This window comes from Haliotis rubra, unplaced genomic scaffold (assembly GCF_003918875.1).
Source record: "Haliotis rubra isolate DU_JTF1 unplaced genomic scaffold, ASM391887v1 Scf115, whole genome shotgun sequence".
In the NCBI taxonomy this organism is placed as follows: domain Eukaryota; kingdom Metazoa; phylum Mollusca; class Gastropoda; order Lepetellida; family Haliotidae; genus Haliotis; species Haliotis rubra.
Window position 1 is genome coordinate 1781193 of NW_025765059.1, and position 23916 is coordinate 1805108.

Below are 23916 nucleotides of genomic sequence, written 5' to 3' on the forward strand. Positions count from 1 at the left end.
CGACTAACGGGATCGGGTGGTCAGGCTCGCTGACTTGGTTGACACATGCCATGATATCCCAATTGCGTAGATCGATGCTCATGCTGTTGATCACTGGATTGTTTGGTCCAGACTCGATTATTTACAGACCGCTGCCATATAGCTGGAATATTGCTGAGTGCGGCGTAAAACTAAACTCATTCACTGTCTCACCAACGACAGTAGGTTTTGCCTGTACAGTAATGATGGCCGAGCTCGTGTTTACAGAGGAGTAGGTGAACGTTTAGCTCCGAATTGCGTTCAGCAAGTCCTACCATTTGGACCCGATAGTGTGATGCTGTGGGGAGGGACTTACGGCGATCTCAGTACGAGACTTGTGATTATTCCTGACAACCTGAATGCTCGAAGATACAGGGATGACGGTTTGCGACCACTTGTGTTGCCATTTATCCAGCAACAACCATGTGACATTGTCTACCAACACGATACCGCAAGGCCTCATACAGCAAGACGGACAAACCACTTTCTGCATAACGCTAACATCGTTGTTTGCCGTGACCGGCATGTTCTCCTGACATGAATCCGATAGAACACTTATAGGACTACCTGGATAGACATATCAGAAGAGTACTTGCGCCTACTGTCACCGCTCAACAACCGGAACAATGTCTCCTACAGGAACGGCGACGGATCACGCCTAACGTCATTCGTCGTCTCACGTCATCAATGCGTTGACGAGTTTGGGCGTGTATTTAAGCCAATGGTGGTCACACTCACTATTGATTCAACATTTGATGACATTGTCCAGAAAAACCCGCCTGTGTTGATTTGTGTAAAAGTTCAGAAAGTGACACTACGTGTCTCTCACTGTCAGTCAAACCGTAGTTTCGGCTTTGTATGAAATGAAATTGTGAACATTTGCTTTAGAATTGAATACTTTATTGAAATTAAACAGATGTTCATTTATATTATGCTTAAATTTCTTTTCTTTTCAAGTTTGGTCAAACACACTGTATACTTTCTTTTGAGCACTAGTTTAGTTCTTGGTCAAACATGACGAAACACGGAAATATTTTCAATTTAAAACCACAGATAATCTGGTTGATGCACCATGCGTTTGGAGATTTTGATTTTGCGTTATTCATAATTTGAAATTTCAAGTAAGTCACATCGGTGTAGAAGTTTAGACAAAAGCGATAACACTGTCTTACAGCTACTTTATTCACTGCTATAAGGAATTAGGAAACTGACATACAGCGAGAAGTATTCTTTCCATGACGTTGCTCCCAGATGTTGATATTTTGAGCCAATATCGCCTCGACAGGATGAAATAAGTGAAAGTGCTCCTCGAATTCTGTCTTCGTTAAATGAAATGTTGGCCGTCTGTCACTTGTTACCAAAACAATTAGACATGCTACATGTGCTAGTTATTTCACACTGTAAAAATGTTCAGATCCTGAATACAAACCTGATCCCGTTCCTTGTCCGACAGGTTTGACGAGCTTGGAGTCGAAACAGGTTAACGGCTACATGGGTTAACGTTCTAACATTCTAAATATGGAAAGGACCCGTATCAAAGTATCATGCCCCAACCACCACGATATTCATTGCTGGCCATCGCTTTGCATAATGTTCATATAGCGTCTAATAGATATGATAAGTCTGTGTAGTAACTTAAAGATGTTGGGGCTAATCGTCATAGTCAGACATGTTTTCACTGTCAACTTCGGTTTTCTATGGAATCCGAGAAGGGACATTGTCGCGTTGTCGCCCTCTCAAAAAACCAGCAAAATGAAGCAAATTTAACCAAAGCCCGACAATGCGACAAATGGCCGAAATGTCGCGTTGTCGCATTGATGCATGTCGTGTTTTGAATAATAATTTTCTATACCTCCAAAGGGTGACATTGCGACATAGCGATAATTTTAAGGGTCAAAATATGTCGCGTTGTTGCATTGTCGCCCCATTTAAGATGTGTGAAAAAAGCCCAAAAATGCGCGACAATGCGACAACGCGACATATTGAATATGTCGCATTGTCGACCTTTTCGATTACCGGTGCGCATGCGTAGAAAGTCAATTAGACTACGCATGCGCAGGAAAAGTTATACTCTATTTCAGACTTCACTGGTCTTTTGTTACCTCCAATGGTTTTTAAAATGAAGTAGTACTCGTAATAGCAATGGGGGCTGCTTTTCCTGAACTTAATGCAAATCTTTCATTGTTGCTTTGAAAATTATTTTATATATTGTTAATGTATTTAGCCAGTCAAGTGTGTTTTAGCAGCAAGACAATTATCAGATGTACTATTCATTGTAATGACGGCACACGATGGCCCTGTCATTCAAGGCGGGGCAATTTGCTGTGCAGAGTTGTGTCTCTTAGTCGCACCAGAAAACTATGATCATAGGTTCGGATCCCAGCACCATACACATTCATCACTTTGGACATTTCACTAATATCAAGCTGACAGGTTGTGAAAAACTGAAATATTGTTAAAATTCAGGCCACATCGGCATAAACATCAGGTGAAGTCCTCGAATGGGTTACTATGTTCGACAGTTTGGCTCCTGGCAGATTTTCTTGGGACAGTCCTGTCCGACGCTGATGAATTTGTCCGAGATCTGCCTCTGTTCAGCCAGCAGTGGATGGATACCTGGTAGGATGAGATGGTGATATTACTTAACCATCCAGCCCCTCAAAGGCAGTTAAGTTCGGCTTTGAACGTGATATTCTTCTTGGGAAAACGCCATACAAATGGACTGTTATCATTATGATATTAAAAACGATGAAATCGCTTGGCAGAGTTGCGTACCCTTGGAGTGCCAGAAACCAACCCTCCCTCCCCTCCACTCCGCTCCACTCACTCAAGGTTTAGGGAGCTTGGTAAATTAGCAAGGTATTTCTTTACAATAATGTGTTGTGATGTCTATTTTTCAATTCTATTTGAATCCTATATAATTAATCCTGGACATGCCATTATTCACAATATATCGATAATTTTCTCATACGATACTATACCCAGCGATACACATGTACTTGTATCGTTTCAAACATACACCTACTCAATCATAATAATTTTCAGCAAATTGGCCAGTTTGAATACATCCATTCCATTAACCAACGACTCTTAACCCACAGACTTCACGGCCACATGTACGTTCATTTATTATTGTTCTGAGTTCGATCCCTGGATATCTCAGCCCTTTAAAAACATCGAAAAATAATCATGCTTGTGATAGTTTTTAAATTCCGACGTAACTAATAAAACGCCACACGCGACATCAAAATGTCGCGTTGTCGCATTGTCGCGATGTCGCGCTTTCAAACGACGGTGTCGGTGACCTAAATTAAGAATCCTCGCACAGGGCTAACTGGCGCGCTGTTCTATTGATGTGTCTGCCCCCCTACGTTAAGACGAACGTTACCAGAAAAACAAATGATAAACAGTTTCATGGCGGTTTACGTTCGGATTAAATATCTTCTATAAAGTATTTTAATTACATCTGTGATTAACGTAAACCATGTGAACGTCGCATTTCTACTACCAACGTATGTTTAGATCAGTACATCCAGACGAAGCTGAGTAGTCTAGCGACATTCCACGATTGCATTGTGGGAATGTAAACATTGCGAACGTTACCGTGTCGCTGAAAACTTGCGAGTCGAATTGAGAAATTTAAAATGTCAGAAAACATAAACGTAATGTTTCCACCAGTGATGTTAGGTGAGTGAAGCAACTGCAAACCAAGAAACGGGATGCAACGCAGTAGTTTACTGTAGGAGGCTGTACGAGGCGATGACAACTGACATGCATCGTGACGTCGCTTACATTGTGACGTAATGTAAAATGGTTCGATTACGAGGGGGCACACTAGAATGGCGCAGTGACGGGATAACGTCATTCAATTGTTACGTCATCAAAACTATACCTTTATTGTCTGATAATGTATTTTTTGTTCGATAATTCTAAGCGCTAAGCATCTTAGAATAATATATAAGTGTAGTATGCATTATAACGTATAGGCTACAAACGCGACAATGCGACAACGCGGCATTTCATCAAAATGTCGCGTTGTCGCATTGTCGCGTGTCACGCTTTGTTAAAATATTGACTATAGTTAGGAGATAATCCTATTGTGTTTACATTTTGGATGTGATTATAGTTGGTTGAACGCTGCTAAATGAAACACAGGGTTTCGAATCACTGTTTGGCCTCTCTTCGATAAACATCGACAGTTTCCGGTTTTTTTTAATGACTCGGAAACAGAAAACGGCTCAGCCTGGTTCCCAGGGTCAGCTGCGCTAACGCTTGGACACTGAAAAAGCCATTTATTATCTAATTCTTTTCTAATGTATTATGAGGAAATAATTGATAAAGTTCAAACCATTGTTTTTTAACTGCGGGTGTGCTTGTAAAATTGTCGGCTCTCAGTAACATAATACAGAAAAATATATTCCTTATCTTGAGTTACTTTGTACTACATATAATTTGTAATAATATTAAACAGATCCACCCATGTACATGTACACACCTTTTTTCGAAGAATGTTGTCTGAATAAACATGGGGAATCAAATGATCTGTATATAAAAATACACACAATTATACTGCTGAATACAATGGATTTGACACACTATTTTACTAAAATGAATATATAAAAATACACAGTATGATCAGTATGCTAATACACTACCATAAAAATACATGCATTGCCTTAAAAGTACATATATTTGAAGATAAACTTTTAAGACAGATGCACAGTCCACTATTTTTGGTTTTTTTTCAAATGAAACTTGTCCCGAGTACTGTAGTTTTTATGGCTTGAAGCCAGTATCAGAGTATACATTTGCTATACATGTATATTGATCATTTTGATCATGATAACCCTGGTGATATTAGAATAGATATACTTTAGGGCTGTGCATACAAACATAGTTCAACACATAATCAGTGATGTTATTTATTATACTTTAGGGCTTATACAAACATAGTTCTGTTACTTTATTATACTTTAGGGCTGTGCATACAAACATAGTTCAACACATAATCAATCAGTGATGTTACTTTATTATACTTTAGGGCTGTGCATACAAACATAGTTCAACACATAATCAGTGATGTTAGTTTATTATACTTTAGGGCTGTGCATACAAACATAGTTGAACACATAATCAGTGACTTTACATTGAGAAAAACGTAAGTTGTGATTGAACCGCACGTTAGAATAGTCGGGCTGTCCGGTTTTCGATCAGGTTTTGAGCATCGCGAGTGTCACCCCTTGTGTATTTTATGTAATGAATGTAGCAGTAGAATCCATTTCTTCACTGATCTCGTTCAAATTTGAAATATACGTTAATCATAACATATAAAAACAATATAAGATTGCAAAGGTCTAGATTTAGATTGTTTAAAATTAATGTCCAAACAGTGATTCGAACTCCTGTGGTTATAATGAGAGTCAATATTTTAACGAAGCGCGACACACGACAATGCGACAACGTGACATGTCATCAAAATGTCGCATTGTCGCGTTTTATTAGTTACGGCGAAATTTGAAAACTGTCACAAGCATGATTACTTTTGGATGGTTTGAAAGGCTGAGAAACCCAGGGATCGCACTCAGAACAATAATAAATGAACGCACATGTGGCTGTGAAATCTGTGGGTTAAGAGTCGTTGGTTAATGGAATGGATGTATTCAAATTGGCAATTTTGCTGAAAATTATTATGATTGTTTGAAACGATGCATGTACATGTGTATCGCTGGGTATAGTATCATTATCGATATATTGTGAATCATGGCAATCATGGCCTGGTTATCCATCCAATAGGATTGAACAGAGGCAGATCTCGGACAAATTCATCACAGGACGTCGTAATGAAACAGGACTCCCCAAACTTGAAGTGAGCTCTGTCAGGGAGCCAAACTGTCCCAAACAGTGAGTGAGTGAGTGAGTGAGGGTTGGTTTTGGCACAGGGGTACGCAACTCTGCCAAGCGATGTTTATGTTGATGTGGCCTGAACTGTAACAATATTTCAGTTTTTCACAACCTGTCAGCTTGATATTGGTGAAATGTCCAAAGTGATGAATGTGTATGGTACTGGGATTCGAACCTATGATCCTAATTTTCTGGTGTGACAAAGAGACACAACTCTGCACAGCAAATTGCCCCGCCTTGAATGACAGGGCCATCGTGTGCTCCTGAAAATGAAACACACTGTCTTGCTGCTAAAACACACTTGACTGGCTAAATACATTAACAATATATAAAATAATTTTCAAAGCAACAATGAAAGATTTGCATTAAGTTCAAGAAAAGCATCTCCTATTGCCATTACGAGTACTACTTCATTTTAAAACCATTGGAGGTAACGGAAGACCAGCGAAGACTGAAATAGAGTATAACATTCTCTGCGCATGCGTAGTCTAATTGACTTTCTACGCATGCGCACCGGTAATCGAAAAGGGCGACAATGCGACATATTCAATATGTCGCGTTGTCGCGCATTTTTAGGCTTTTATCACACATCTTAGATAGGGCGACAATGCGACAACGGGACATATTTTGACCTTGAAAATTGTCGCTATGTCGCATTATCGCCCTTTGGAGGAATAGAAAAATATTATTCAAAACGCGACATGCGACATTGCGACAATGCGACAAATGGCCGAAATGTCGCGTTGTCGCATTGTCGCGCTTTGGTTAATTTTGCCTCATTTTGCTGTTTTTTGAGAGGGCGACAACGCCACAATGTCCCTTCTCGGATTCCATAGTTTTCTACCATTATGAAAGAAATAGTATTAGACAACGCGATGCAATGTCCCACGTAAAACAGGAATAAATCAAACGTTCCCAAAATACATGGTTGAATATGTGAATTTAGTGCTGTGTATGAATTATTGATGATATATACATTGGGGTCTTTTTTAACGATCTTTTATGCATGGTTAACGCGATGTATGGCTGAATATGTGAATATTGTTGTGCGTACATTATCAATAATAGACTCCGGGGTCCTTTTAACTGTCAGTAACACAAGGGGACGCGATCCAGACTCACCTTCTCTAAATACAGACTCCTCACAGATGCAACACATTTGAGAAAAATGGCTATAGTTCTCTAAAGTCCTTAAGATGATCTTACATTTTTCTCGCGTTTGTCCGTTGGCAATGAAGACATAAGTTTATACGCAAATTAGAATACATGTCAACTCTTCATTGATCTGTGGGTATGGATCGTCTAGTATCTTTCAAAGATTTATGTTCTGTTTTCCTCGCGTTCGTGGGTAATAGATACATAAGTTTAAAAAAAATTGATCAGACCGCCTCCGTGGTATAGTGGTTAGAGCGTCCGCCCGGAGAGCGGAAGGTCGCGGGTTCGATCCCCGGCCGCGTCATACCAAAAGACGTTAAAATATGGTACTTGTTGATCTGGTACAACAAGGACTGTTCGGCTTAAAGTCAGTATAATGTATCTCAGTGGGCTAGCACTATAAAACCAGCTTAAGTCTGGGCTAGTACAAGCAGCCGCACATACACATACACACACATGCACGTCGTGATATGAGCGAAATATTCTCAAGCACGACGTTAAACCCAATTTCACCTCACCTCACCTCCAATTGATCAGGCAGTTGGTCTAGAAACTGCCGAAAATAAAATAAAATTTGTTTAAATTAGATTGAATGTAAAATCATCCCCGCGACTGTTGTTAGTGGAAACAATACATCCTGTCTCTCAGCTGGTTCAGTACGCAGTAACAATGCAGTCATGTGACCCAGTCTGAGTAGCTTCGGTCATTAGTTTATAATTCCTTCACATATTGGACATACTGGCGAATAAGTTCATCATCATAATTAAACTATTAATTAAACGATCAATATAAAATTGACAATGCAATAGGGCGCTTAAATTTTGTCGCGGTCTTGACTGGTTTGGGCGATTGACATCATGTCGAGTTAGCTTGATTTTACGAACGATTTTCACAATATTGTGGGTTAAAGCGAAAGGGGTGAGGAATTGCTGGAAGATATTTTTGATGTGCAGTTAGGAATCAGTTTTCGATGCTCGGAATGTAGTTGACTAATCGAATATTTGGTATGAGAGTTCGAGTGACGGATAGTATGATCTGAACGATGCCGGGTGGACGAGTCACAAACAATGCTGCACAGCATCAACAAGCACGTGGAAGTTCGTTGCTATTCACAGGTCTCCCTAGCTTTACCATAAATATTTATATCTAATATATTGACATTGAATTTTGATTTTTAAGAAGTGGTTATATGCAATAAAACATCATCTTTCATTAATATCATGTAAAACGTCTTTCGCTGCAATAATTTCATGCTGTCTTGCTTTCAAGTAGTTAAAATATTGTAGAAACCATATTGTGTTATAATCATCTAAGTACCTTTACTTATGTTATTTGTAAATATCTTGAATTGTTTGACACATTTGTTTAAATTTTTGAGTGATATATTTTGAAATTAACTAGACAATGTTGCAAGGTCTCTTTTTAGTCTGTCATTGTAAGTGGGTGTAAAATCTCACTCACTATATATATGCAATGTCATATGCTTGAGAACACGTCACATATCCCTCCCTACCCAGCATCCTTGGTAGCATTTCATATCTTGTTTGCCGTTCTTTTAACGCGATTCGAGGGCTCCAAACATGTGGCTTCATTACTTTCGCCTATTGTAAGAAGGTAACAGGAGCTACAAGCGTGTGGCTGTTCCCAACACGAATGCCCGCACATCAATGCCCACGTGCACCGTAGCACATGCAAACGAGTTTTGGACCAAAAGTGTGTCCACGTGACCAAACAGTGTGTCAAACCAGGTGAAAACCAGGAAAACAAGTTCAACAAGAATTGATACTGTCAATTTCAATGCCACGACTGTCTAATGTTCAGCGTGAACGTACCGTTGGCATGCTGCACACGAGTACGTCCGTAGCTGAGGTTGCGAGGGTGATGGGATGCAGTCTCCGGACAATCCATAATCTACGGACACTGCAATGAACGCGCTTCACAGCTGACCGTCCCCGACCGGGTAGACCACGTGTGACGTCACAAGCAGAAGACCGCTATATTGTGTTACGTCACCTTCGCAGTCGATTTGTCACTGCAACATCCACCAGAAATGAACTGTACCAGGGTCGTGTGTCTGCGAAAACCATACGTAATCGCTTGCGAACCGCTCACCCTCATGTACGGCGACCATATCGTGGACCCGTTTTGACACTCTTACACCGACGTCAAAGGCAGCTGTGAGCACAACGGCCCTTGGAAGATGGACCAGATTCTCTCTACGATTCGCTGATGGCAGGATCAGAGTATGGACGTGGTGAACGCCACGCCCAGTGTTGTGTACAGGACGTGGACCGATTCTGAAGCGGAAGTGTTATGGTTTGGGGTGCCTTTTGTGGACATGTCTTTTCGCGACTGCTTGTTGTTATCCAGGGAAACCTTAATGCTGCAGGATATCGTGATCAAGTGCTAACTCCGGAGCTTCTACCCTTCATGGCAGCTCCCCAAAGCGATTGTAACACTACAATAGTTGTAAATCACTACAATCCAATTGTAACGTTAACTTACAATCACTCCACCGTTCCTCAAAGCAATTGTACGTTACAATAGTTGTAAGTTACAATCAATTCCGTACGTTGCTCATGACCGTCTGTTGTGTATGAACAAGATGGCGGTGTTTGTTGTAATTCATAAACAAAGGAGACAGAAATTTGGCCCTGAGAGGATATTTCGAAACCGTAGTCGTGTTCTTGATGTTTACAATGACGCTGAAATATTTTGAAGGTACATAATGACGAGAGCTCCATTCTGAAACTGGTAAGCATGCTAGAACCTGGGTTGTCCTCGGAGTTTTAATTACTTTGTGTTATCTTGCTAAGGGTGGATTTTTCTCCGAGCTTGGAGATATCCATTGCACCGCTGCTTGAAAGGGGAAACAACTCTCACCAACCGGAAGTAATGTAAATGCATTATTTCTAACTTTCGCGCAGAAGATCACGATTGTAATTTACGATCGAATGATTTACAATCGCGATACTTACAATTCCCTTACAATAGCTTTGAGGAACGACAACAAATTGTATTTTACGATAATTGTGAAGTTGATCGTAGGGTTTACAACTGATTGAAGCTACGGTCGCTTTCAGGAACGGGGCCCATGTAGAGTTGGCGCGGTGTTTTTCATTATGTGCCCGAGTTACCATACTTACTGCTGTGGACAAGTGTGAGCATAGGTTTGTGCACATTCCAGGAAGCGATTAATTTTTACAACCACTTCTGTCGTCTGAGGGATTATCCGAGTGCGCGTGCACCTTGTGGCAAGGGAGATTACTCTAAGGCAAACTTAGGGAAATACGCATCTTCATTGCAAAAGAGTTCCAATTCAGTCCTAAGGGTTGTCGCAGGGAAGATATCCCTTACGATGGCCCTAAAGGCGCGTTGTGAAACAAGTGTAAATATTTTTAAAGCCCACCCTTACCTCGTAGCTGCTAAGTGTGGCCTTGGCAACGGGAGCTTTGTGCAACCGGGCCGAGATGGTCAGGCTGAAGATAGTCTAGCGACGTCGACTGATTCAGTGTCGTGGGGAGCGACCGTGCATGGTGATGTGAGGAGCGATATCCCACGCTCGGAGATCAGGCTTGGGGATGGTTCAAGAGAATATGACAGCAACATCGTCCAAATTCTTCAGTTTCACCTTTTTCCGATCATCAACCGACAGAGGGAGTTGTTTCAAATTACAAAACTACACCACACAGCTGGTATCACTGTGACTTCTTTCATAATTCAAACATCCATGTCTTGCCATGACCTTTCGGATCTCCGGGTCTAAACCCGATATACGTGTACGTCAACGCACTTTAACTTGCATAATTTGCCAGAAATGGAGGAGGATCTCACAGGACAGAATCTGTACTGTACACTTACTCCCTCGGCTCCAAACAGGAGAAGAGCTGTGATAACAGGACAGGCTGTTACACTAGGTACAGATTGGAACGCCACCATCGTGGACGTACGTATCTTGTGATACGACAATCAATATTGTCATTTACATATCATGTGACTATCGCCATGCTATGTTTCATCGTATCGAAAAATCAAATAAAATATGCACATTCAGTTGAACGACTTTTATCATTCGGTTTTTACAATTTTAGATTTTAACCTCGGTTTCGTTTATTGCTCAATAATGAACGCTAGACCATCAGTGCCTTTCGGAGTCCTATGTTTAGAACTTCTTACGGATACAGATATGTCAATCATTCAAAATGCAGTCAGGGAGCGCTGAAGTAGCCATGTCATATCTACAATAAGCCTACTTGTATAAGATAACCGCCACTACTGAGTAGATGTGGTACTGACAGATATCATCGATACCCCACAGTCGTGTTTACACTACGCTCCTCCAACGCGAGACTGTACACTGAGTATGAGTGGAAGCGGATTTGCCCAACAAGCTTGCTTTTGGAGCACGGTGAAAATGCTTAAAAGTCTGTATCATATTCTACTAACCCCATCCTCGGTAACAATTTCTATCCACCAGCCTCGACATGTAATAATTGACCATTGTATAGATAATGTCAGTTTACATAAATCTATCTTTTTTGTCGAAATAGGATTCGCTTTTACATGCCTACCACTCAAAACCCCATTCACCTGTTAGTTTTCATAGATTTGGGCAACAACATCCCTCGCTGTCATTTTTCATGATTCAAAGTCACAACCACCACCCTTCCCCATATTAAATGTCAAGTTCCGTATTTTGTTATTTTTCGTTATCCACTTTTCTACATTTGTGTAATTCATCCCTTTCTATTGCAAGTGTGTTCTATCTCAGCTTATGTACAGATGTGTCATGATATGGCCGAAATAATGCCACAGTGACTATAAATTTTAACTCACTCACTCACTATATACAGATGTGAAGTCCTGTTTCCCAAGCGAGCGAGTTTGGTTTTGCGCCGCTTTTAGCAATATTCCAGCAACATCACGGCGGGGACACCAGAAATGGGCTTCACATCTGGGGGAATCGAACCCGGGTCTTCGGCGTGACGAGCCAACGCTTTACCCACTTGGCTACTCCACCGCCCCTGTTTCCCAAGAGAATTGTTCTATCATCATTAGGTTGAGGATCAGTGTCCTTGAAATAGTAACTCATTTCTTCACTCAGGCGATCATGATAACAAATTACAACAACAACCTGTTATCTGTAGGGTGGTCATTAACAGAGTACTTGTCCTGTTGACAATGATTATCATGCCCTAAACAACTATTCTCCTTTAACTTTAAATGGTTTTTGTTTATTTCGTTTCTGTCAAAATTATACTTTTTCAGAGAGCAAGCTTTAGTTGAGAAAATAATGTGCGCCTAGAAATTAGCATACTCCGCTAACTATATATTTCCATATAAAAGTCAGTTTTTTATATATCGGATACATTATTACTGTTTGATACACAGCCCTTATTGTTGTAACCAATGTGATATACATATGTATCAGCATAGACACCGAAATCCATATGTAATGAAGTGTTGTTATGGTAACACTGCCTTTCCACGGTTACTTCCCCTGGATATCACAGGATGCAGTTATTACATTCATCTGGAGAACCCTATAGTGTTTTTATGCTTACCTTTAATCTTCGACATTTATACACGGGAACATCTGGGTTTGAATTGATCTTCAGCAGAATATACTTGTCGTATGAGGTGACTGACTGGATCAGGCGGGCAGATATGGTTGATGCATGCCATTATAACCCAATATGAGTATATCGAGGGTTATAATGGAAATCAGTGGATTGTCTGGTCCATTTACTTAGAGCCGCCATATAGCTTGTATATTGCCGAGTGCCTCATTACACAATAAACTTCTTAGAAAATTATCAGAATTAGCGTCATGTGCGTCAGTGTTTCTACTACATCTCTGCTTAAATGTGCTTATACCCTGGGTTACATTATTACCCCGTTCAATGAGCTCGACTTTATTCTCAGTACACCCTAAGCTGTCTGTCAGGTGCAGGAAGGTTCACGGACACAGTAGTATCACATCCTACCGCACACCGTTTCGCTGATTAAAGAGAGGCATATTTCAATATAAGTCATTTGCCTGAATGTGCCTTATAGTGGGGCAGACCTGGAAAGGCTAAGGAGTCAATAAGCCGAACTCGGTCACCCATGCCGCTCGTCACGGCAAACGTCGCTTGGGATCACCTGATTCTTTTTTATCTATAGGTTGTAAACTGTACACCGTGCCACCACCATAGCGACCTATATCATGTGATGCTACGGAGTATGAATGCTTCTGGGTATTGATATACACAGATTAGTAGCAGATAGTAGTGTCATATAAATCTACATTTGCTTCATCAAATTTATAATAGTTTTCACGATACGGACTATATTGCCCTACAGACTGATACATATTGTATTGGTATGTTAAACAGACATATGGTTAACCGTACAGCAGGCTAGTGTGGCTCGACGGGGGTGAAAGAAAACATGTTATTTTTTGCAAACATTATTGTTTTACTATGTATTACCTTTCAATATACAAAGCCCACAGCTCATGCTCACTCCATGCTGCATATCCATCTGCATTTATTTTAACGAGAAAGCAAGTTTATAGAGTATGTGTGAAAGTGGAGGGCTTGTGTTGTTTGTTTTTTAAAGCTCAAATATGCTGGTCACGGGTTCGAATCTCAGATTCACACCGATTGTGGTTTGTGTAAACCATGTTATGAACGGCACTGACCTGTCTCAGCTTCGCCTTCTCCTCACATACACCCTTACACACTGAAATATAGTCAAAAGGGGACTTAAACCAAAGTCACTCAATCACTCACTCATGCAATGAATCTTTCACGCTATCTCCCAGTTAAAAGGTGCACTGTTTGATGTTTTAGCTCGCTAAGATACCATGTTCTAGTTTAACATGTATACCCCACTCAAACACGGGACAGCATACTGACTGAGCCCACCAATCCTCGTGTTGCCCTCTTAATTCCGAATGCCAGGCGCGGTGACAACAAGTGCCAGCTTTTAACGTTTGTGGGTATAAAACTTCAAACCAATATTTCCACTTGCAGGTTCGTTGGTATGCAAGAATGTGGCCGCCCGCCATGTTTTAGCAATATGGTCCTTCCTGGGGTTTATCAACCTGTTCGCTATTCGAGTCAATCTGAGTGTGGCACTGGTTGCCATGGTGAACGCATCAAGCGAACTTCGACAGAACAGTTCCTTTGATGACGAATGTCCTGGCAGTTCTAACAGAAATACGTCCAACACCCCAGCGCCAGAGGTAACACATGTTTATTACTACGGAATAAAGAGACAGGTGGTTGGCCTTTATAGCATAACCTTAAAACCGGAATGTGGACCACATATCCGTTTATTAAAAATAACAAGGCCTTTCGAGATTAGACCAGATAAGGTCGTCATCATTTATATTGGTTGTCTCCTACAGACATTTATGTGGACTACGTTCATGTACTATGTTAACTATAGATAGATCACGGATTCATGTGAAAGGTTATATGAAGTACATTTTGACCATTACCAATAATCAGGTTTCGGTTTCACACAGTGAACCAATGCGATTTAGTGGGAGACCGTGTGGGGTGTTTGAGTTAGTGAGTGAGTTTGGCTTAGCCCTAAAATAATGTGAACTGTATATGAACTGTATAACTCGGTATATATATACTTCCCACCAAAGGTTTAGACTCACTAGAGTAAATATAGCCACTTACTTCAGGCAACTGTTCTAAACTAAAGTTTGCAAAATATTCCATACCGGTTAAAGGTACTGTTTACACATGAACTAATGTATTGTAAAACAAATTCGTAACGTTGAAAAGATTATTGTCATGAGTTTAATATATATAAAGAAATCAGTGAAATTGGCGAATTCTTAACAAAACTTTACACCAAGACGCAGCTGTTCACATGCACGATATTTGCACATGCTTTTCAGCAATTTGATGCATGATCCACGTGCAATTCATCTGCATAAAGTGTGCAGTTGGTTCCCCAAGTTAGTGGAGAAATCAATCTTCGATGTAACCATGCATATATACATAACATAATTATAGTGAGTGTTTTAAGTGAGTCTTAACTTCTGATGGGTAGTATACATTAACCGGAAAAAGACAGAACTGGTACAGTGAATGAAACCAACAAGCACTGGTGCTGACAGACAAACGGCCATCATCGAACCCTTATCAGCGAATCCTGCAACGCCTAAGGGACACAAGATCGCACGGCGTCACTAGAGCCGCTTGCACAATCTAAGGACTTCTGAACTACATACATACATACATACATACATACATACATACATACATACATACATACATACATACATACATACATACATACATACATACATACAAATACTTGTATAGCGCCTATATCCGTAAACCGCTCAAAGGCGCTTTGGCTCTAAGATGGTCTAGATATCACATTGAGTTCAAGTGCTTCAGCAAAGGACATGTCTTTAGATTTGATTTAAAAACAGCTAAATCTGGTTGTGTTCTGAGGTGAGATGGAAGATTGTTCCAGAGATGAGGGCCAGTCGTCTCGAGTGACCTGTCACCAAATGTTTTTGTCCTAGTCACAGGAATTGTCAAAAGACACTGGTCATTTGATCTACATGCACCTCTTTCTGCCAGTGCTTATAATACTACACTGATATTGAGCCATGTCCACTTGTTCCAGCGTGGGGAGTTCCTGTGGGATGAGCAGACCCAGGGCTACATTCTGGGGGCCTTCTACTACGGCTACTGCCTCACGCAGCTCCCGGGGGGATGGCTGGCGGAGAGGTTTGGAGGAAAGTTGTTATTCGGAGCTGGAATACTCGTCCCCTCCCTCCTTTCGCTCCTCATCCCCATCGCCGTCAGGTTCCACATCACATGGCTTCTCGCCATCAGAGTTGTGCAGGGCATATTCCAGGTAGGTGCAGGGCCTGTTTCTTGTATTTTGAAGGCATATTCCAGGTGGTTACATGACCTGTTTCTTGTACGTTGAAGGCATATTCCAGGTGGTATAGGACCTGTTTCTTGTACGTAAAAGGCATATTCCAGGTGGTTACAGGACCTGTTTCTTGTACGTAAAAGGCATATTCCAGGTGGTTTAGGACCTGTTTCTTGTACGTAAAAGGCATATTCCAGGTGGTATAGGACCTGTTTCTTGTACGTAAAAGGCATATTCCAGGTGGTATAGGACCTGTTTCTTGTACGTAAAAGGCATATTCCAGGTGGTATAGGACCTGTTTCTTTTAATTAAGAGGCATTTTCCAGGTTGGCACATGGCCTGTTTCTTGAATACTTAGCGAGGGCGATTCAATGTGTGTACAGGGTAGGTATGTAGAAGGCATATAACAATAGTGTCAGATAATATTGCACATATGCACAGTGCAATGTACTATCAGCACATGACAAGTATTCATGGTACATAGGTCACCTAGATACTTGATACTTACAGGGTGTGGCGTACCCAGCGATGCACTCTCTGTGGGGGAAGTGGGCGCCCGCTATGGAGAGGAGTAAACTCATCACTAATACCTACGCAGGTATGTGGCGCAAATAAGAAACATTCAAAGAGTAATGGTCCTGTGTGTAACAATCAAGTGTATACTTATATGAGAAGCACCATTGGCAGTGTATGAAATAAGCCAAAAATCCAGCCAGACATCAGGGCTGGTAACTTTAAAATGTTACCAGCCCAAAATGGATTTAACCAGACCAACTATGGTGAATTTACTCAGATGTATGGAACATCTAAAAATTTACCAGACCATCGTGCTGGCTAGCTTCTGTTGCTTGTGTGGTGACGCCCACGACGGATATCGCACAGATCACGAAAAGTGATTGAGTTAAGTTTTACGCCGCACTCAGCAATATTCCAGCTATATGGCGGCGGTCTGTAAATAATCGAATCTGGACCAGACAATCCAGTGATCAACAGCATGAGCATCGATCTACGCAATTGGGATATGATGTATCAACAAAGTCAGCGAGTCTGAACCCGTTAGTCGCCTCTTACGACAAGCATGGGTTACTGAAGTCTAATTGGAACCAGGGTCTTCACGGGTCCCACAAAAAGTAACAATTGGAGTTTATCTGAAACTAGAATACAGTGTCTATGAGACTATGAAGTACTCGAATACACAATGTCTTTTAGATAGTGGACAAATGCAGCGTATGGTACATCTTGAATTACACTTTCTTAGTAAAGTACAGATTCTAGTGCTATCCGAGATTTGGGCCCTCACTTTCAGAGTGAGAAGCCCACAAAGTCAGCGATCTAACCCACTCAGCCACCGCAGCTTCCACAAAATAGAAGTGTGACAACTGGTGGTCAAGATCACGTACTTAGTGTAGCACTCTGACAAGTGTAAAGTGGCTCGGCACCCATTGTCAAAGGTATGAATACACAATGCCTGTGAGTGAGTGAGTAGTGTGTTTTTAGCAATATTCCAGCAGTATCACGGCGGGGGACATCAGAAATGGGCTTCACACATTGTACCCATCTGGGTAATCGAACCCGGGTCTTCGGCGTGACGAGCGGACGCTTCAACCATTAAAGTGATGGAGGCTGCATATGCTTTATTTGAGCTTACAATGTTACTCCATATATGTCCCTATGAAGATCTTTCTTATAATTGGTCTTTAGCAACCCATGGTCTTTAGACGCGACAAACGGGAGGGGTAGTGGGGATTGTGTGCCTAATCGATGTTTTGAAATAAGGATTGCCTAAATGTGAAGACTTTCTCGTCATTACAGTTCTTAATGTCAATAGTTTTTAGTTTTCGGATTATGATAATCATCATGATAATCGTTATTTTCAGGTGCACAGATAGGTACGGTTGTTGCGATGCTGGGCACGGGTTACCTGTGCAAGTACGGGTTTGCCGGTGGTTGGCCGTCCGTATTCTACGTTTTCGGTGGTTTTGGGTGTCTGTGGTCAATAATGTGGTTCATCCTCGTGCACGACTCACCTGCACAGCACCCACGCATCGTTTTAGCAGAGAGAGTTTACATTGAGAACTCCATTGGGAAGAAACACAAAGTAAGCCTACAATATTACATTCCGTCTATGACAGACACCTGGTATTGTTGAAGTAATTCTGACTGCGGCAGAAACAAATTAATTGCAACAATCTGTCACTTTTTTATTCTTGTTCTAAGGTCCATTTTGTAATATTCCAAACATGACAGCGGTCTGTAAATAATTAGGCTAGCTATTCTCGAAACGTTCGTAGCCCTACGAACTTCTTAAGCCCATTCTTAACACATTGGCTACTATCAAAGTTAAGAATTCTTAGGGCTACGAACGTTTCGAAAATAAGGGCCCAGGGCTTAGATTTTCCATAGCGCTAAGATAGTCGTAAGTTAATGAATGTATAGCGCTTACGACTATCTTAGCGCTGAACGTCTGATCTCAATCACTGATTGACGTCGTGAACGTCGATCTCTTCAGTCGGGATACCATGACTTGCATCGGCTCTTACGACAAGCATGGGTTTCTGAAGAACATTTCTATGCCGGATCTTTAATGGTCCCTGTAACACGTTTTTGCTCAAGTGAAATGTGGTCAACTGTTGTTAACCTGACAGACGGTTCTATTAAAGGCGTGTCAGCCCGCAGAGTGATTTGTACAGGTGTATACATGTATAGTCTCGCTTTAATGATGCCAGTTGTGAGACACATTCTGTTGTCGACATATCGCGGTAAAGGCGTTCGGGAGATTTTACTGTCGTCAACCATGTCCATTCCTCAGAAAATATCTCCACCCTGGAGGGACATATTCTCGTCGAAGGCTGTGTGGGCTATCGTGGCTGCCCACTTCGCCCAGGACTGGGGCTCCTTCACCATCATGACCTGCCTCCCGCAGTACATGAAGCAGGTACTCAGGTTTAATATTGAACAGGTGGGTACAACAATCACCACGCATGCGTGTTCTATGCTGCAATTTGGTTTTTCTGAAAGAATATTTTACTGTGTATCTAGAATATAAAGATGACGGAATTATGAAATGGTTACGGGAATTTTTGTTAATTATTAATATATACTGACGTACATTAGAAAGTACACACTGGTGTTTTGGGACTATTTCCATTAAAACCATAAACATTTGCTAGCAATGTTGTAATTGGGTACAATATCTGTGATGTTTTGGAAACACTTGCACAATATTTGTGACACGGCAGAATTAAAACACTTTTTAAATATTAATGCTGTTTTAAAGAAAATATTTTACCAAAGAATCAGGTGTGTACTTTCTTTTGAACGCCAGTTTATTTGTTGTTCTTGTTGATTTGTTTCTACGCCGCAATCACACGAATGACGAAGAAATATTGTTTTGTTCTATTTCTTCTTTTTGGGGGACGGAGGGAGGAATATTGAGCTGGCTAAATTTCCAATATGGATTCCAAACTGTTATTCAGTAATTTAGTTTCTAAACACATTCAGTCCTGAGAAAAACAAATTTTATTTTGTGAAAATAATCCAAAATTCGATAAGATTGACCAATGGTTGTTCCGTGTTTGTTATGGTCAGCAGGCGGAATAAAAAAAACTCCTGGATAAAACCATTCCTCCATGTTTGAAGGGACTATCAATGAATTCATTCATTCATTCAATCTCAGGAAAATGATATTCGATGGTGGTGTATTTCATCACCTTAAGTGTGCAGTATTTCCTCGACTTTTTACCGCCTCGTACCATTCTGATAATGTCTGCCCGTCCTGCCTGATTGTCAGTTTTCAAGTGTGTATACTTTCTGGTTTTCGAAAGTGTATAATATCACTAATTGAGGGAATCGTGGCGTTTTCAAAACATCGAGTGATGAACAACGTGTTGTTTCCTCATTTTAAGAAACAATTATCATGTATTTTAACTCTGTGTAAGACAGTTTTTCGTTGATGGCAGAATGGTCTGTTGTCGTCATTGCCTTACGTGACGCTGTGGCTCATCAACACCATCTGTGGACAAGTAGCAGATGTCATAAGGCGAAAGGGATTCCTGTCCACTAAAAACACACGGAAACTGATGAATTCCATAGGTGAGACAGTAACGGCTGTATGTTTGATGATGTGACTTGGTACGGGTATCTTACGCTATATGCGTAAATGTGAGGCAGTAACAGCTGTATGTTTGATGATGTGACTTGGCACGGTATCTTACGCTATATGCGTTAATGTGAGGCAGTAACGGCTGTATGTGTGATGATGTGACTTGGCACGAGTATCTTACGCTATATGCGTAAATGTGAGGCAGTAACGGCTGTATGTGTGATGATGTGACTTGGCACGAGTATCTTACGCTATATGCGTAAATGTGAGAGGCAGTAACGGCTGTATGTGTGATGATGTGACTTGGCACGAGTATCTTACGCTATATGCGTAAATGTGAGGCAGTAACGGCTGTATGTGTGATGATGTGACTTGGCACGAGTATCTTACGCTATATGCGTTAATGTGAGGCGGCAGTAACGGCTGTATGTGTGATGATGTGACTTGGCACGAGTATCTTACGCTATATGCGTTAATGTGAGAGGCAGTAACGGCTGTATGTGTGATGATGTGACTTGGCACGAGTATCTTACGCTATATGCGTAAATGTGAGGGCAGTAACGGCTGTATGTGTGATGATGTGACTTGGCACGAGTATCTTACGCTATATGCGTAAATGTGAGGCAGTAACGGCTGTATATGTGATGATGTGACTTGGCACGAGTATCTTACGCTATATGCGTAAATGTGAGGCAGTAACGGCTGTATGTGTGATGATGTGACTTGGCACGAGTATCTTACGCTATATGCGTTAATGTGAGGCAGTAACGGCTGTATGTGTGATGATGTGACTTGGCACGAGTATCTTACGCTATATGCGTAAATGTGAGGCAGTAACGGCTGTATGTGTGATGATGTGACTTGGCACGAGTATCTTACGCTATATGCGTAAATGTGAGGCAGTAACGGCTGTATGTGTGATGATGTGACTTGGCACGAGTATCTTACGCTATATGCGTAAATGTGGAGGCAGTAACGGCTGTATGTGTGATGATGTGACTTGGTATGAGTATCTTACGCTATATGCGTTAATGTGAGGCAGTAACGGCTGTATGTGTGATGATGTGACTTGGCACGAGTATCTTACGCTATATGCGTTAATGTGAGGCAGTAACGGCTGTATGTGTGATGATGTGACTTGGCACGAGTATCTTACGCTATATGCGTTAATGTAGAGGCAGTAACAGCTGTATGTGTGATGATGTGACTTGGCACGAGTATCTTACGCTATATGCGTTAATGTGAGGCAGTAACAGCTGTATGTGTGATGATGTGACTTGGCACGAGTATCTTACGCTATATGCGTAAATGTGAGGCAGTAACGGCTGTATGTGTGATGATGTGACTTGGCACGAGTATCTTACGCTATATGCGTAAAATGTGAGGCAGTAACGGCTGTATGTGTGATGATGTGACTTGGTATGAGTATCTTACGCTATATGCGTTAATGTGAGGCAGTAACGGCTGTATGTGTGATGATGTGACTTGGCACGAGTATCTTACGCTATATGCGTTAATGTGGAGGCAGTAACGGCTGTATGTGTGATGATGTGACTTGGCACGAGTATCTTACGCTATATGCGTTAATGTAGAGGCAAGTAACGGCTGTATGTGTGATGATGTGACTTGGTACGGGTATCTTACGCTATATGCGTAAATGTGAGGCATGCGCATAGCTTTGGTACTATGTCAAACATGTGGGTACGAATTAATCCCAGATACAGTCAAATATCGTTGTGTCGAACTTACGGTTGTCTGGAAGGAAAAGCTTGACCAATGGCTGAGTCATTCTTTAGTCATCATGTTGCAGTTGTGTCGAAGCTCGGATGACTCGATGTATCTCCCACGTTCCTTCCTACTTAAAAGGCTTGTTTATGCGGCGAAAATATACACATGTGCAAATTTGCATACATGAGTAAATTTACATAGGGAGTGTAATTTGCTAGGGTGAGCAATTTGCTATGCGTTCATACGGACTTTAGGCAAAGCGGTAGTAAATCTTGATAATAGTTCATTTCTGCACTAGCAATGGATGGAGTAAGACGTGCGATAAGAAGAAGGTATAGGCATTTCCCATATTACATCAGTGTTGGTCTGATACTGGGATGTTCCAATGATCGAACTTCTAGAAGAAAGCCAAGATCAAGTCATTGGTATACGGAAGTTGTTGGTAAACATTTCACTGATGCCGAATGGTTAGAAAATTTTAGAATGCGAAGAGAAACGTATGAATTGATCTGCACTCGACTAAACGATGAGCTCTCTCCCTCTGAACATACAGTTGAGGAACCACTGGATGTGAAGAAAAAGGTTGCTATAACAATCTACTGGATGGCTTCCTCCGCAGAATATAGAACTGTGGCCAACCTTTTGGTGTCGGGAAGGCAAACCGTATGTATCTGCGTCCATCAAGTGTGTGAAGCCATCATGAAGCTTCTCCTGACTGAATAGGTCAGGTTCCCCAGGGAGACGCATTGAAGGATGTTATCAGGGGCTATGAGGAGCGTTGGGGATTTCCAAACTGTGTAGGATCTATAGATGGCAGTCACATCCCTATCATAGCTCCTAAATATTCACACGGTGACTACCTGAACAGGAAAGGTTTCTATTCTCTTATCCTTCAAGGGGTATGTGACCACAACCAGATGTTTACAAACATCAATATTGGCTAGCCAGGCAGAGTGCATGACGCCCCGTGTCTTTGTGAACTCAGACATTTATTTCCTTGGTGATGATGGTTCTCTCTTACCAAACTGGTCGAAGAACGTCGGAAATACACAGATGCCCTTGGTGATGCAGCATACCCCTTAAAGTCATGGTTATTGAAGCCCTACACTGGTAGAGCTAACCTCACTCCAGCTCAGAGTACCTTCAACTATCGACTCAGCCGAGCCAGGATGACGATTGAAAACGCGTTTGGTCGCTTGAAGGGACGCTGGCGGTGTTTGCAGAAGAGGATGGACGTTGACGTCGAATTTGCCTGCACGGTAATTACATGCTGTGTTGTCCTCCACAACATTTGCGAGAGTGTACGTGACCTCTACAGGGAGGATTGGGACACCGAAGAAGACGAAGAAGAAAATGACTACCAACTGGATGTACAGGATGGGGGCGACGAAGGGATCCAATGTGCGAAAGCTCTGCGTGATGAAATCGCGCTGGCTTTCTGCAACAATGTGTTTTAAAGACATTATTCATTTGTGAAGACATTTACTTTGAGTAAACCATGTATAGTTCATATTGGTGATTATTGTAAACATTTAAACTTGTACATGCACGTGTTTCAAAAATTCAAATTAAAGTATTTTGTGAAGATGTAAGCAATCCTTTTCTTTTATGTCAACACACCAATACAATATTGCAACACATTGACCATAACCTCAGAGAACAATTTGAGATGACGTTTTGCATTAGCTATAATACACACTTTCGATAGCCTCAAAACCAGAATCATGATTTTCGAAACGGTAAGATACGCAAACATTTGACGTTATTAGTGAATGACAAGTCATGGTTTCAACAGCATTATCCTCAAAGCTGTAAGGATAATTACGAGAGCTTTCAGTAATTATTCAAAGCTGGTAACAGAGGGTGAAACCATCCTTTTCTTCTTTTCGGAAAAAGTGAAATGTGCACTAAATCTAAAAATCCTTTATTCATAAAGAGAACATGAATTATTACAAGGCTTATATCTAGATGCTGTCTAGATTGCTCAAATGAACATTGTGATTACAGCAGCACTAAGAATATGGCTGGACAAACACCAGAACGGAAACGTCTCAAGACACACACTGGAACTAACTCGAAGGATGAAATGGAAACCAAACGCCAATGAACTT

The 23916-nt window shown here is 41.3% G+C and overlaps 1 protein-coding gene across 1 annotated transcript in view; it reads left to right on the forward strand.

The window, feature by feature from the left end:
• Window positions 1-23916, forward strand: part of LOC124254575 (sialin-like) — a 33147-nt gene that overhangs the window by 4045 nt on the left and 5186 nt on the right. The window contains exons 2-7 of the mRNA XM_046688412.1: window positions 14094-14305; window positions 15721-15954; window positions 16486-16573; window positions 17853-18073; window positions 18785-18934; window positions 19935-20067. Coding sequence (XP_046544368.1) covers window positions 14094-14305; window positions 15721-15954; window positions 16486-16573; window positions 17853-18073; window positions 18785-18934; window positions 19935-20067 — 1038 coding nt within the window. The remainder of the gene's footprint in view (window positions 1-14093; window positions 14306-15720; window positions 15955-16485; window positions 16574-17852; window positions 18074-18784; window positions 18935-19934; window positions 20068-23916) is intronic.